Raw genomic sequence first — 16,817 nt, 5'->3', positions numbered from 1 at the left:
GATCTTTTCCTTTTCCCCTCTCTCCATCCGCCCGTCCAACTTTCACGGATGGATATGTAGTTTGCAGCAGAGAAGGGGAAAGAGAGAGATGCCGCAGACTAACAGGGACATTATCCAAGTCTCAGAGTCTAAAGGGAGGGATCAGCTCCTCGGTGCAAGAAGAGACAGCACCGCATCAGACTCAGTGGCGAGACGATACCCCCAATACTTCAGGAAATTAGAGGAGATAAAGTGAGAGAAGTGGAGGAGAGGGGGGAGAAAGAGCAGAGGACGTGGAAGGTCAAGAGGAGAGGAGATGGAGGGATGGGTAGAAAGGAACTAGAGACAAGATTAGCTCAGAATAGACGAACGAGGAAGGGAGTCATTCAAGTAACTTAAGGTATGAAATTATTTGCGCTTCAGAAGTGAAACTTGGATTTGGTGAGGACTTGGGATCTTCGTCCTTGAGACCTGACTGCCTGAAGAATCGATTTGGCTGAGGAGACTTGACCTCAGATCACTAAATGTTTTACAGGCCTAAGAATACAAGCAGTTCTAGCATTAGGCTGCATTAAGACACAGTGGTGCTTTGAGCTGTCAACACATCTTATTTACATTTGGTCATCAGCACCACATGGACAACAGATTAGGATAATCGGAACGTCTTTTATTTTGCAGGCATTTCTTTGTAATCCAAAGTATTGGGCAAACTGAAAATTCTACCAGCAGGAAAGGTTAAGAGATCACCAAACAATTCATCCAGAGGGGAACATTAATGTCCGAAATAAAGTCCATGGCAATCCATCCAGTAGTTGTGGAGACATTTTACATAAATCCACAACTGTGAACGTTGTGGTGGCACTAGAGGAAAAGTCAGGAGATCATCACAGACACACCAAATCGAAATCAAAGAAAGGTGCCGAAGACAGACTGTTGAATTGTCTCTGGTTGGCTGTGTCTCAGCCAAAAAGTTGCACTTGATCACACTGCAGCCAGTGGCCAAAAAGTGCGTATATTCTGTGCCTGCTTGACAGGAAATAACTCTCCACACCAGCAGGCAGTGGTAGTCTGTATTTGTCATTCAATAATGAAAACCAGAAGACAGACAGGACAGATTCAAGATGCCAGTTAGCTCATTAACAACACAGCCTAATGTTAAAAGAACAAATGATATTTACAGAGCATTGGTGAACAACAACACAAACCACTAGGAAATGTTTCTACATAAGAGCTCAGTGGCTGAAAAATAATCATACCTACTAGAACAAGTTTGTTTTGATCTAACTTCCTCTTGACTTAAGCAGTTTGCTTTCCTCACCTACGTTTTTCCTCTTGCGCACTGAACTGAAGTGTCAATCAGAGCGATTTCATTCACTGACGGACTCCGATGTCTCTAAGGCTGATAAAACATGAATCGACCAGTGCAGGACACCTCACTAAAAAACAGGGCAACAGAGACATGGCCCATGGTTGGCTTGGATTCATCCTCTGGGAACCATGACTATCTGTACAAAATTGGATACCCTCCAGTAGATGTTGACATATTTCACTGGATTAGTGACAACTTTGACCTGCTGGTGGTGCCAGAGGAAAAGTCGAGGATAAGAAAGTTCAATAGGATTCATTTTCTGGGCATCAGGAGTGCCTGGACAAAAAATTTAGTCTGAATCCTTCAGATAGTTACTCAGATTTTTTAGTCTGGACTAAAGTGGTGGATTGACTGACCAACTCATACTGTTATATTCAGAGCCATGCTGCTAGCTGGCGTGGCTAATAATGCACTCACACAGCAATGCTTTGGTTCACTACTTACAACTGGATGTTTAATGTGGATGTGTTTAATGCACTGTCTCCATTAAAAGTATTTGTTTGGATATGGGCTGGTGTGCTATTCTAATTAACATGACAGATGTTGATAAACTGGAAAGACTTGCTTTTTGACTTGCAAGTCAAGTTTCAGGGACTTGAGACTTGACTTGGACTAGATCCAAAAGACATATATATCTCCATTGTGCTGTCATCATAAAATGCTGAACTGAAGTATATTTCTATAAACAGGTATTGGGCAAGGTCTTTATCAAAAGAAACTGACATGATCTTTCCCTCCACTTTGGTTCAGTTAAAACAGTCATTCATTGTGTGTGTATGTGTGCGTGTGTGTGTGTGTGTGTTATGACAAGGCTTTTTTCTTTACAGATCGACCAACCTGTTTGGAAACGATGATGTCACACACCCCAGAGGCTTAATATGAGCCCTCATTGTGCAGACTCATTATCCATCACATAGACACACACAGTCAAAAATAACACACAGAAACACACACTCACTCACATATAAGGACACTCAGTCAGGCAGGAAGAAAACCCATAACCTCTGTGCTCAAACGTTCCCTTTATAACATACGTGTATCCACGCACGTAGATGCACAAAAGGTGTCCTCTTACTCTGGAGATCCGTTCAGTTTCAATTGGCCATTTTGCCATCCAGGCTGAGTTATCACTGGAAAGATCCATAGTAACAAAAGAGCCGTGGCTGCTGCAACCCTGCATAAAGAAGCTGAAGAGAGGTGAACAGGGACAAAGGGCAACACCTTTGCATAGAGAAAATGGGAGAGAGGCTCTGGAGATTGTCCAGCCAGGAGAGATTTTCAGAGGCAACCTCATTCAGTCCCGTACAACAGCATTATGTATAATGCATGGGCCTAAGAGTTGGCAGTTCTCTAATTTTTTTTTTTCCCTGTGCAATCAATAGGATGAGCTCCCTATATGGAGGCACCAAAGCACAAAAACAGAGCAGTGTTGTATTCAGAAACGGGGTTTTGAATCAACAAGGGAGAAATGTTTTGTAAAGTGAAAGTTGATTTAATAGCAGACAAGTCTTGGACTTGGATTTAAACACTAACAACTCGGGAGTGAACTTGTGACTTCACTCACCACCATGCAACCCCCTTTCCCTTTGAATTCACTTTCATTATCCAAGGCCTGCATTTGTTTCTTCTGTATCTTTATTTTTATACATTTTATTGTTTTTTCTTTTCAGCAGTCACCTCCGTTTGCTGTTGCCATCATCTGTTTTGTTCCACTTGGGTTGAGATGTTTTATGAGTCCCTTGGGGTTTTTTTCATCTCACCCACACAGTTTACATGTTTTTTTTTGTTCTCTATTTTCAGTGTGTCGTGATTTAGATGAGAAAATAAACCTAAGCCCCCCTTTAATGAGTGTTTTTGTCACATTCCTCAAAATGCGCAACAACCACAACAGTTTTCTCTGGTATCTAAGAAACAGTTTGACATCTGACCTTTTATTTCAACTGTTGATGTGGGAAATTCATTTTTAAAAATATACAAAATTAAAGTATTTGCAGTGCACTGTTAAAGAAAGTATGAGGAAGGAAACGATGTGTGATCAAAGAACAAGAGTCTACAGCCATGCTAGCAACCACAGACTGCATAAAAATAATGGACATAGTTACCATGACATCACCCACTGGTTTGTGAACCCCAATTTTGAAGCCTTAAGTTTGGCATTCCGGCCATTGCCATCTAGTATTTATGGAGCCAGTAGTGACATATTAATCACACATAACTTTGAGCCCTAATAAAATGGGATAAGTTATATATAAATTCAACAACAAGCCCCCCACCCCCATACAATTGTCATGAATGTCAAAAAGTAGCTATATAGCTATATTGTACCAGGCTGTAAACATGTTTATATCTGCTGTAAAGTTGGACATTTTAACATGGGGGTCTATGGGATTAACTCGATTCTGGAGCCAGCCGGCCATTTAAAGGAACTGCAGTTTTTGGCACTTTCCTGTTTCAGCCCCAGAGGTTGCCGCTTATTAGAGACTCTAAGGCTGTTTTGCACTACATGCTAACATCATAATATAAATTCTAGCATGCTTATGTTTAGCAATTTAATTTCTCCCATTATATTAGTTCTGTTTGTTAGCCTGCTATTTGCTAATTTGCACTAAAAACTAAGTACACCCCAGGCAAATGATAATGTCTGAAAGTTTTTCAGATATTTGATCATAATTCTGGTCGCATTCAATGTTGACCTGATGATGGTGCACTATTAGAAGTTACCCAAAGTTATTACAAATCTTTCCAAAGAGGGACATGCATGTTTGAGCCAAATTTCATGGCAATACATCCAATAGTTGCAGAGACATTTCACACAAAACCATAAATGTCAATCTCATGGTGGTGCTAGTGTATAGGAACAGTCAGGGGTTCTCCAAAGTCAGTAGGATATATTATCTGGGAATCATGAATGTATGTCCGAAATTTCATGACAGTCCATCTGATAGTTGAGATATGTTGGTCTGAACCAAAGTGGTGGACAGATCAATTAACATTGGAGCCCGGTCTCACTCCGAAGTCGCCGAAAAGCGGCGTCAGAAACCAATGAAAAAAGGCGTCCTTTAAAGTCGGCATGATACACAGCCGGTTGCCATTACCGTTTAACGGCACCCAGCAGCGTCAGGGGGTAATGCAGCGAGAAAAGGACAAAAATTAAGGTGGTGAAAGTCTGGGTGGGGCAGGTGGGAGGGGTGGTGGATGCGTCCAACAAACCACAACTTTCACCTGAGAAAGTTGCGAGTTGTTCGCGTCCTGTATGTTTCTAAAGCCAAACCCTGTTTTTTTTCCCTAAACCTTAGCACATGTTTTTGTTGCCTAAACCCAACCATGTGTGTTTGTTGTTGAAAGAAAAAAACGTTGCGGAGTTGTATCGACGTAGTGCGATTATTTCAAAAGAGACTATGTAAACATTACATTTCCTGTGAAAACAGAAGTGTATCTTGAAAGACGACAATGCATGTAACAGGCAGAACTTGACCCGGTGTCGAAGAACGTCAGCAACCAACGCACCTAGGGTACCTTGCACATCGTATGTGGACATGGAAACCAAACGTCAATATTTGACGAGGTCAGAGTGAGAATGTGTTGGACATTGCCGTCCATAGAGCCATATGCAGCTAATGTGGCTAAAGTTTGACCACTTCACCTTAAAAATTAGCTTCCAAGTCAAATAAACTATTCTTTCAACATTGCTTGAAAGTATCATGTTTTGTCTTTAGTCTTTTTCCGCTTGTTCCACCACTTTTTTTTAAGTCATATCACACTTATTGAGTTAAATATTTAAATCCAAGTTACCATTTATTTTCTAGCTGCATTGTTATATTGAGTGTATTTGACATGCAACATTTGATCCTGACTTGGTCCCTGGCATCTTGACTACAATTTAAAGTAAAGGTTTGCGGGGTTGAGCAATCTCTCTTTGCACAACACAAGTTTTTAATGACGGATCTCCCAGAGGGTGCATGGAGTTGAAGAAGTTAAGCCTTTGTGGTAAGATCTCTTAAGTGCATGGATTGTGGTATTTGTTCTTTGTGAAAGTGTTCAGAGTTGGTCCCAAGAAGATCTGTATTGTGTGTGTTTTCTGATATGTTAGCCACATCTGTCCTTGAGGTTGTTAGTGTTTGACACCTACACAGTCTTACTAAGAAGGTCTTGGGACTCTTTCATTGTTCCCACTTTCGCCAGAGGGGGCTGGCTTTAATTGTTGTGAGTTTTCTCATATTAACAGATTTCCTGTCTCTGGACATCCATAAAACTGGATGGAGGGGAGAAACAGGGGAATGGAAGCCATAATTTAGGCCATAAGGGGGATAAAGAGAGTTTAGTGTCTACATGGTCTCTGGGGAGCTTGAATGCGAGTTTCCTCTTCCCGCACATTAGTTTACACCCTCCCACGTCTTATACAAACCCTCCTCATATTGCTCTATATTATACCAGGCCTGTCAGCGTTTCTGTGTAATGTATGTTGTGTCTTGGCCTCTTTCTCTTTTTATCTTTCCTGCTTTATGGATTCCATATTTTGGAGCCCTCAGGAAACTCTGTGCATTGAGAAGCCACAGAGGGACAAGTCCTGGGATGTGATGTGGGCGATTGGTGGGAGGTACGCGACTGAAGGCCATAGTCTAGTCACCTTCTGAGACGCAGACCCCCCTCCTTTAAAAGTGACTCAGCACAGTAGTGTGGAGGCTGGGGGTCAAAATCCCCTGCCCTCCGCCCCAACTCAAAACACGTGGGAATGGGAAAACTTTATCCTATATTTAACCTCCAGGTGTCTGTCTGGTTCTTGTGTGTATGTATGAGTGTGTGTCCCAGTAACTGAGTCATCAGCAGCTGGGTGTTGGTAGATGGGTTATCATACAGGGGGAAAAGAGGTTGTCATTGTTCCAAGGAGCTGGATGGGGAGACTGTTAGGAGTATAGGAATGCTGTGTTTATGCCCTCCCTGAAGAAAATGAGCTTGTCATTGTTCCTGTCTGCTAGGGAAGTTTAGGAGTCGAGGAATGCTGTGTGAATGCCGTCTGACTTAGAGGAGGTATTGTGCACATACTCTGTAAATCCCCATCCTGCGCTGTCAGGTACATAATATTGGAAAGTTTAACGCAACAGAAAAATTAAAACATTAAACATAATTTCAAGGCAGGGCCGGACACTAAGTGATATAAACAGTAACATAGGCCCCCTAGTCCCTGAAGCCCCCTTGGAAAGATACATAAAGGGACGATTAAGAAATAAAATTTAAACTTAGAAAACTGACAACATTTTGTCCCCTATGAAGCAAGCACTCCCAGGATTATGTGGTTACAAAAAAAAAAAAAAATACAATTTTGTGGTTATATTAGCTATGATAAGTTAAACACAAATGAACAAAAAAAAAAAACAAGAGTGAGCACAGACTGGGATAAATATCTTTACAAGCTTCTTCAACAGTTCGTCAGCACTGCAGCCCATAATTTAAGTTAAATAAATACTCTTTTCATACTGCAGCCTTAAGTTATGTTCTTACATGCCTGAGTGGTGGATGTTTCAACCCATATACTGTAAATAAAGATGTCTCCACTTACTTTGACTGTACAAAAATAATGCCTAAATATCCCACGCACAGCAGCTGCTATCTTGCGCTGATGATGTCATTTGGAGCCAGAGCCTGCGCAGTAGCAATCTCCATGGTATCGAGTTCCCTCACATACACCTGTTCGGCCAGTTGCAAACAATCGGCACCACTGACCGCAAGCACACCGATTGGCACACACAGCTGTCACTCATGACGTCAAACCCCCAATTTATAGCATCAAATAACGAATTACAACCAAACTTATTAGAAAAACAAAGACTTGAAAATACACCAGTGTGATAAAAGCTACCTAAAATGACAGAAACAGCCAGGCACCAGAGGGCAAACAAGATGTTTTTGCTTTACTTTTGGGGAGCTGTCATGTCGTCCATCTTCATATACAGTGTATGTGTCAACCAGTTTGAAATTTATGTCAATACTGATGATTACATTTAGCAGTTCCTATAGCACCGACATACTTTTAAACCCTGGTAGCCTATATGAAAAGTTACTTTCATACTTTAATAATAATCAATAAAGGAAAAAATACGTTTGATTAAAGTACGACTGCTTGCCTGTGGTTTTCCAAACTGGTGCTCCAAACTAACTGTTGACTTCCTGTTTAAGTTCCTCTTAAAATACTTACATTTTACCTACTGACCATTACGCCCTTATATCAGGCAATTTTATGTTAACATTCTATCGAAACAGTGCTCCTTTAGTCTGTCTTTCTCATTTGCTCATTTGCACATTTGCACAATGTTATTAGTCACTTTAATGTGTATAAGTGTGTATGTGTACCCAGTGGGCTCTTGTGTTGTCTGCGCTGTGCTGATATGAAAAGGCCAAGACCGTGGGTATCTTTGGCAACGATCTGCATTTATCCCCGACAACTCTGACAGCAAGGGGTAAAAACAAGATCTTCCGTCAGTTACCATTTAACTTGAGCCCGTCTCCCATGGAGTACAACAGCAAAATGGCGGCCATGTTACATTCAATTCAGTACGATAAAACACAGAAAACATGTCTGACAGCAAAAGGTAAAAACTAAATCATCCGTCAATTACGACCATATAACTTGAGCCCCTACACAAATTAAGTGACACAGGAATATGATAGTATATTATACAATAAGTTAGAGCTGAAAAATGAACTTATAAACAGCTTAACAGTGCTAAAACACGGAAATGACTACGAGAGCAATGCTTCTTACCTCTCCAATGGAGTACAACAGCAAACACTTAATATTACAAATGTACATTTGACTTTGTTACACATATTACTGCTGTATAAATGACCCTGTTACACATGTTCTTCGCCACATAGTGCCTGGTGCATTATATCTTTATAGTTGTGTCATACCCTTTCTACATTCAGACATCGTACACATGATAACAGGTGAGATTCAAGCCTTTCCAATGAAAACATAACACTATAATATGCGTAAATTTATCCATATTAAATAACGGCTCTGAGAAGGGTCAGATAGGCCCCCAAAAGTCTAGGGCCGGCCCTGACACAGACAGAAACATTAGTCAGGTTTATGATCTGTGGTTGGTTATGTGTGTGGCAGTGTGGAAAGGCAGTGTTCCCAAAAAGTAAACAGACAGTGGTTGATAAATATCTCTATAAATCTTTCCTGGCAACATGATGCTCCCATTGAAACAGAAAGCAAGGATGCTGAGTCAAATCACTTAGTGCTATTACCCATCAAACCTGTCGAAATGATAGCAGTGTATTATGGCCTATAAGGCAACCTTATACAGTTATTCACTATAAAGACAAAAATCCATGCTCAGCACAAACCTCCCAACTCATCAGATTTATTAAGAGCACTGAGGGCGATTCCCCTGAGACAGAGAAGGGATTTTGACCCTTCTCTCTCTCTTCTCTCTCTTTCTCTTCCATTAAGGATTTTTTGGCCTCTTAAAACAGGTTTCTCCTCAAAGGAAGTCAGGATTCTGATTGTTCTCAAAGCCAAAAACTACACTCTGAGAGAACAAGCCACATAAAGGTAAGAGCCGAACACTTTCTTTCAAACATATTTGCTAGACGTGACCACATCCACGTTTGTTCAATTGAGTTCTGAGGAAAAAGCCCAAAGTTTACACTGCCGCAGTGTTTTAAATGAAGTCTGTCCCGTGACCTGCGTCACATGTCACTCGCTTCCATTTGCCATGGCCCTCTCAGTGACGCAAAGAAAAGGGGGAAAAAAGGGCTTGAAACTTCACAAAGACGCCCACACAAACAAACTAAAACATAAATATAGTATCCCCATACTCTTGACACACACACACACACACACACACACACAATCCCATACACTTAAAGACCTCTGAGCCAGCGGAGCGATAAGATTAGAGGAAGTACGTGGGTGTGAAATAGCTGTGGTATGGGACTTTCTGGATTCACACAATCTGCACTGACTGCAGGCCCTGCTTTTTATTAGAGTTCAAGCTGATGGGAATACACAGACGCTGATGACACCCACACACGTATCCTGCGATTCTGGGCTAAGAACTACACAAATACAGTATTTACACACACACACACACACACATTGAACAAGTTCATATTTATGCATCCATCCGTCATAGTGTGCAAATTCAGACATGACTATTCTTACACATCTTTACACATCACATCATGTAAAGATCAGAATGGCCACTTAAAGGGACAGTTCATCCCAAAATCAAAAATACATATTTTTCCTCTTACATGTAGTGCTGCTATAATGGTATGAGATGGCACTCGGTTTGTGGTGCTCAAAGAGCCCAAAAAAATCAGAAAAACTCAACAGCAATGTCTCTTTCCAGAAATCATGACCCAGTTACTCAAGATAATCCACAGACCTTGTTGTGAGCAGTTTCATGCGGGAACTATTTTCCTCCTACCAAACTACACCCATTAATGCATCACAGTGCAGGAGGAAGCGTGCATTTTGCTAACTGAGATATTGCTAGCTCACCTAGCACCACCAAGCTAGCTGACATTACAGTTCAGCCAAGGAGGACGCCATTAATGTTTACATCTCACGCTGTTACAAGCACAAGCCTCTCGTCCATGAGTAGATGCACGCTTTCTTCTGTGTGGTGATATGGCTGGTGGGTGTACAACAGCAACAACAACAAAAAGATGACCCAGTTACTCAAGATAATCCACAGGCCTTGTTGTGAGCAGTTTCATGTAGGAACTATTTTCTTTCCACCAACCATATCACCATGCAGAAGGAAGCGTGTATCTACTCATGGATGAGAGGCTTGTGCCCATGACAGCACGAGACATGAACATTCATGGCGTCCTCTGCGACTTAACTGTATTTGTTAGCTAGCTTAGTGGTGAGAGGTGAGGTAGCGGTATCAGTTAGCTAAATGCACGCTTCCTTCTGTGCCGTGATGCGTTGGCAGGTGTAGTTTGGTAGGAGGAAAATAGTTCCTACATAAACTGCTCACAACAAGGTTTGTTGATTATTTTAGTAACTGGGCCATGATTTCTCATGATTTTGATATATTTTTTTGGCATGTTGAGCACCACACGCCGAGTGCCATCTAGTTCCATTTTATTTGAAAGAATGCAGACATCTCTACTGCCAATATCTCAAACATTTGGCTCCTCACACCAGAACAATTTAGAGTGATAACTATCACTACAGGTAAGAGGAAAAATGTATTTTTTGATTTAGGGGTGAACTGTTCCTTTAAATACATTAAGTAAAGAGGCTGAAGTTGATCTCGGGGCAGTAACCTTGAGGTCGTGACTTCTGCTCTGGTGCAAACAAAGCGAAAACCCAGAACCATCAGTGGGTCCATTAACAAAGCCCGAGGCTCAACAAGGCTTTCTTTGTTTCATAATTAATGCAAACGTGATAACCGTGACACTGATAGTTGGGCGGTCCGAACATCAGTGTCTCTGACACATGAAAATGAAAGCTGCCATTCATCAATGCACATGGACCCCATAAGACTGAATTATTAAGCACAACACAAGAGACCTTTGTACCAGATTAATGGAAGCATGCGGCGCAGCACATTTATTACTGCGATACAGTACAGTCAGCAGTGTGTTAGTGTGTTAATTGTTAGTCATACGGGAGGCTGCATCTTCAAATTATTGTGTCAGTTAACGCAACAGAGGCAAAGTTGCCTTTGTGTTGCTGGTGTTAACAGATTTGTTGTGTTGCGTTTAATCTCAATACATCTACGTTTGTGCCTCTGTATGCATCAAGGACTCACAAGTCTCCTGACATCTGTTAGAGCACAGAAACACCACTTTCTTTAAATATACTATGCATCATGAGAAAAAAAAAGAACACTTGTCCTTTTCAGTTTCCCATTCGTCTTCAATTAGTTTGAAGTGTTTGCTGAGAGCTGCTCCTAGATGGATGGAGAAAAAAAAGAAAGGTGGGGAAAGAGATAAAGAGAGAATTTATTCAATCAATCTTATCCACGGAAGAACAGCACTTTGTGGTAGATTTCAGGCAAAGAGGGAAAACGAGGCAGGATGTGGTGGGTTAGAAACAGACCTGAGGGGGAGAAATGGCCAGAAGAAGAAGACAAATAAGAGAGGGAAAGTAAGGGGGTGTATTTTGATATATTGTCATCAAAACCCCTCAAAGTTTTCTTATTTCTTATCTTCATAATTTGAATTTGATGATTTGATTTGGATGTGATTTAAAAGCCAAATGGTCTCAAGTTTTTTTCTACACCGTGGAGCATTTCTCTACATTCCAGACACTGTCGAGAGTGAAAGCTGTGATCAAAAATAGCCGTTTCTCCCTATACAAGTCAATAACAGTCCGCCGAGCAGCAGAATAGCAGAAGTGCTGGGAAAGCCCTCAAAACAAAGGAACTGAAAAGGGTTCCTCTCAGAGCCGCTGTCCACGGGCTATTGATTGTGTATTTGTTTATTTGGTTAGAAGGGTGCCCTGAGATCACGTTTCCCTAATCGAGGCAGATTACAGAAAGAAATACGATGCTGCATAAATGAGGTTGCATGATGTTACCCTTCTACTGAATTTCACGTTATAATGCTCCGGTAATTAGATTTGGTGTATTGTGCATTAGGCCTTGTTTAGGGAAGAAAGAGATACAGACCGGCTATTAGTGACAGAGTAACATGACGACAGGAGAGGGTGAAACGCTGCTGTGATTTAAAAGGATTCCCTGCATGATTTACATCGTGAGGACTTGACGAAACATTATAACGGCATATCTCATCCCTCAGGTCCCCTTTATTTTAAACAACCTTTTTTGTCCTGTCCTAATATCATAAAGCCTATTCACTCAGGATCCTGTCAGATCCAATAAGGACATAAGGCTTTGAAAGTGACCTTGGTCACTCCATACAGCCACTGTGGAAAATTATTCACACAGTCACCGTTTCATTGCAGTGCAACAAATTATCCAGACTGGGTTAATTAATGAGTTAATATTCAGTACTTGTAGAGCAGCTTACTGAGCCGTCTGCCGTTCTTGGATGTTGTCCAAAGAGACATCTTTAGTGTAAATTAACATGTTGGGCGAGGAGACTGTCGTTTAAACTGGAGATTTAGTTTTATGGTTATGTTCTTCAGGGCTGCAGACACATGGTCCTCTTGGGTGATGCTGGACTAATGTGAATACAGACACTCTCTAATGGGGGGCCATTACAACCCACACTGAAAGAACTATTCATTTTTTATGAGAGGGGTAGATCTGTTGGCGCCTAATATCAGGGGCAGTCACCCTTACTGGTTACATCTAGCTCTGTGCTCATGCAGGATTCAGTGAAGCTGCGAGTTTAAAGCATGGTTCAGCCTTTTGGGGGCGATGGATCATGAAGTGGGGTCTGGGGGATTCTTCAGTAGATTTACTCAAGCACTGTATTTAAGTACAAATTTGCGCATTTGTGCTTTAGATTGAGAGGGAAATATCACGTTTTAATTCACTACATATATTTTACAGCTTGCCTTTAGTTATAAGTTTGGGTATTTTACAGATTTAACTACTAATATGTACATACAATAGTTAAGATTAGCTCCAACTCAACCAATGCATCATTAATTATGATGTGATAATATAATGCATATTTTCATCACTCACAGGGACTATTTTCCTGCAATTTAAGTGCTTTTAGTATTGATGCTTTAGGTGGATTTTGCTAATAATATTTACTTTTAGCCTACTTAATTTCTGGGTGGTAAAATAGTCCCTCATCCCATGTATTGATAAAGAAAATATAAAGAAAAAAGAACTGCTAGGCTTTGAGAGGCAGCCACGAATCACTGGCTGAAATAATCGTTAGCAAATGTCATCATTAGCATAAATAAATGTAACAAATGGCCATTATTATTACTACCCGTTCTAGTATTATAGTGTCCTGCAGTTGTGTGTGTGGTTTGTGCAAGTGGTGACACTGTACCCTTGCAGAAGCTGTTGCTCGAAGACTGTAGGTAGGTACAATTAATGTCAAACACTGTACTGTCTCTTGCTGTCAGTATATTAAAAGGAAAAAACTAGAATGTAATTTGAGTGTAGGCTATATCACTGTCGACTGTTATAGTTAGTGTGTCATTAAAACAAAGTCACAGTATAGGCACTTTGCTTGCGTGGCCCTCAATCATATGCTGGCCCCCTAAATGGCGCTCACACTTTGAGAACATACTCCTATTTAATGCACATTTGTGTGTGCTTGTGAGTTTGTGTGTGTGTGTCAGCATGTGTTTGCCTGTTTTATGAATAACATTTTTGTGAAGATGTGTGTATATGTATTGTATATGTGTATATGTTATGGTACTTGTTTGGGGGAATCAGTTATCATGCTAATGGAAAGTCTAAATTGGTGGCTAGAGGGAGGCTTAGCCATGACTATGTGACCCCAGATATGTTTGCATACTGTGCCGTGTGTTGCTGTATGTTGTGTATGATTTTGAGAACCCCCCTGATCTAAGAGTTTTGTTTAAAAATGCTCTCTGAAAAAAATTCTTGGGGGGAATTCCCTTCAACTGCTGGGTTGCAGAAGGTGTAGAGTGAAAATGGTGATTACGCCCCTGGTTAGATTACATTTTCAGGAGGTGCAGGATGTTAGTTTGTATTTAGGTATTTCTATATTGGAGTGTTGCTGCTTAAGGATCTCAATCCTCCCTCCACCACTAAGGATTTCTCACTCTCCCATCTGCAGTTGTCATCCCTCCTACATGTACAGGATTCTCCCTGAACCTTACCAAACAACATAGGATACATCATGGGGCTCTGCAGCAAACATTGCATTCATCCAAGAGGAGGTGGTGATATGTTATAGCTGGGGTCGCATGCCTCTCAGACAGGACAGTTCAGGTAAGGTTGAATGTGACATTGACAAATGACGGGGACCCAATCTGTGGGTTGCACTAGTGCGAGGACTCCTAATGATTATAATGTCTTTGTAATAATGATGTAAGATTATTCATGATTCTCATCACTGCTCCCTCCAGACACTGATGTTGCTCCACTCCTACCGCGGATCCCACAGCAGACAGGTCGTCCTCAGCGGGGGGGCACCTGCTGTCCCGCTCCGCGCTGCAGTGGCTGTGAGATGAGAGCAGCCTACATGATTAGTGCACAGCTGGAGAGACAGGCAGACCTGTAACACCTGAGCGGACTTCCAACATTACAGCATCGCACGCACGGGAGACGCGCGTCAGGGCGACTCTCCATCCAGAAATGATGCCCCGTCTGCCGTGCGGCGGCAGGACAACTTGCGGGACAACTGGCACCTTTTTGTCGGCATGTTTGGTGTCTGCCTGTCAAGCCCTCCGGAACTGCGGGGAGGTCCAGTGCGGCGATGGCCACCAGTGCTGTCCGCCCATCGTCACCGGGAACGGCAGTGTGAGCTCCACGGTGCGCTGCTGCAAGCTCCCCATCCACATCTTCTTCGACAACGTCGGCTGGTTTACGCGGAAGCTGTCGGGCATCCTGATCCTGCTGCTGCTTTTCGCCATGGGCTACTTCATCCAGCGGATCATCTGCCCGCGGCCCCGCCGGCACCCGCACCATGACCGCAGCGAGGAGCCTTCCCTCTTCCACGGGCACGCATCGGCGTCCCAGGACTCCCTGCTGGACCGGTACCCCGAGTACAGCCTCGGGGACTTCGCCTCCCCGAACCTGCCTGCATACGACGAGGTCAAATACTTGCCCACGTATGAGGAGAGCATGCAGGAGATGCACAGAGACCGCTCCGATGATAACTTGCTGTCAGAGAGCGAGAGGGGCGGCCAGGGAAGGGTGAGAGCCGCGGGACCGAGAGCTGGAGACCAGAGACAGGATGTCCTGGAGGTGTCAGGACCGCAACACAGCCCAAGGACATCTCGGAACTCTGTCTGAGACTGACCACAGACAATATAGCATTCTTATTTTAATATAATCAGGGTAATTATCTTGCAGAGATATAAACTCAAGTGCAATTATAATCCTGAATGTTAAGAATAAAGGAGGAGGCTGAGAAAATGTACGTGTTTTGGAAGATTATAGCGGATTACTCGCCTTTTGTATGCAAATAACCGCTTGGGTTAAGTAAAGGGAGATTATGGGGAGAGAAGGCGGCTGAAATTGACGCTCTTTGTGATGGGGATGGCTAATTTGGCTCCGGTACAATCGCATTAAGTTTTACTTCAGCACCTCAATGTTCAGTGGCACCCTGAGACAGTTCTTCTTCTGTCATATTCTCGCCCTTTCTTAGTCTTAATGCTAAATATTCAACTGGACCTGAAAGACCTCTTTTTCTTTTCTTTATTGAATTTGCATCCAAAAGGAAGAATATTTAGATTTTTCCCTCAGTAACCTGAAATGTGGGCTGGAAGAGGGAGTGAAGGGATGAATATTAATTTTAGTACTTTTTGCAGCACACATTTTTATCAGCAGGCTTTAGAGACAGTTAATTTATAGCTTATCAGCATGAAGGCAATATTTTCTCAATGTGACTCACACACATGCACACACACACACACACACACACACACACACACACACACACACACACACACACACACACACACACACACACACACACACCTCACTGGGGACTGACAGATGAGCATTTTATCAGTGACCTGAGCCGTGTCTGTTACTGCACAAGCTGAAGCCACAGCAGGGAAGTGCATTTTTTTTTTTTTAGCTCTGATCCTGGGAGCCTTGCTGCCTGAGGCTACATGTATCAGTGTCTCCCAGGTTCTGAGTTCAGTAAAAACAATGGCAGAGATTACAGCTGGCATACTGATATGGCGTAAGCTGCCAAGGAGCAAAGTTGTGCTTTGATGATAGCATGTCAGACAAGATCACAACTGCTGCCCCAAGCAGAATGAACACTGTACAGCTCAGACCAAGCAAAGGAAAAAGGCAAAGGGACATCTAACAGGAAACAAGGGTGAGACAGAGACAGGAGGAAACCTTCAGACCTACTTGTATGTTCATCTCAAGTGTGTGACTGTCCTGTGCTACTTTGCATTTACGACTAATCAGACAAGAAGTGTCTTTGTGTTGCTACAAACTGAAAACCAAGTCAACACCACACACACCTCATTACCTCAGGCTTAATGACCTGTTTACCTGGATTAAAGAAAAAGGTGTACTTGCCATTAACTGTCCATTAAAATGCCTCATTATGTTATAACATTAACATTTGTTATTGTCACTTTACTTTGACATTCACCAGGCGTGCGGTGCCATATCCTCTCTACAGCTTGAAGAAATGTTAGCACACCATCAGTCCAGTGTCAAGAGAGGACAACTTAATTAAAAAGAGAATTTTGTAACCTGACAATCATTATCACATGCCAATACATTGCATAGAATGGGGAAAAATGTCCTGCATAGGTTCCCAGAAGCCAAGATGACGTCTTCAAATTGCTTGTTCTGTTTGTTCATGATGTGTGACAATATGTGACAAAAATCTACATATATGAGGCTGG

The 16,817-nt window shown here is 42.2% G+C and overlaps 1 protein-coding gene across 1 annotated transcript; it reads left to right on the top strand.

Moving 5' to 3' along the window:
• The first annotated feature begins 9,310 nt into the window (after positions 1–9,310).
• Positions 9,311–16,558, top strand: LOC126405747 (uncharacterized membrane protein C3orf80 homolog). The gene is made up of 3 exons (XM_050069650.1): positions 9,311–9,428; positions 14,054–14,208; positions 14,346–16,558. Exon 3 carries the CDS (start codon positions 14,575–14,577, stop codon positions 15,232–15,234), a length of 660 nt encoding a protein of 219 aa, XP_049925607.1. The 5' UTR covers positions 9,311–9,428; positions 14,054–14,208; positions 14,346–14,574; the 3' UTR covers positions 15,235–16,558.
• The last annotated feature ends 259 nt before the right edge of the window (positions 16,559–16,817 follow it).

This window comes from Epinephelus moara, chromosome 2 (assembly GCF_006386435.1).
Source record: "Epinephelus moara isolate mb chromosome 2, YSFRI_EMoa_1.0, whole genome shotgun sequence".
NCBI lineage: Eukaryota > Metazoa > Chordata > Actinopteri > Perciformes > Serranidae > Epinephelus > Epinephelus moara.
The sequence above is the reverse complement of the archived record's forward strand: the minus strand, read 5'-3'. Positions and strand labels throughout refer to the sequence as shown.

Coding starts and splice junctions, on each gene's coding strand:
- LOC126405747 (XM_050069650.1), top strand. CDS start 14,575: ATGATGCCCCGTCTGCCGTGCGGCGGCAGGACAACTTGCGGGACAACT.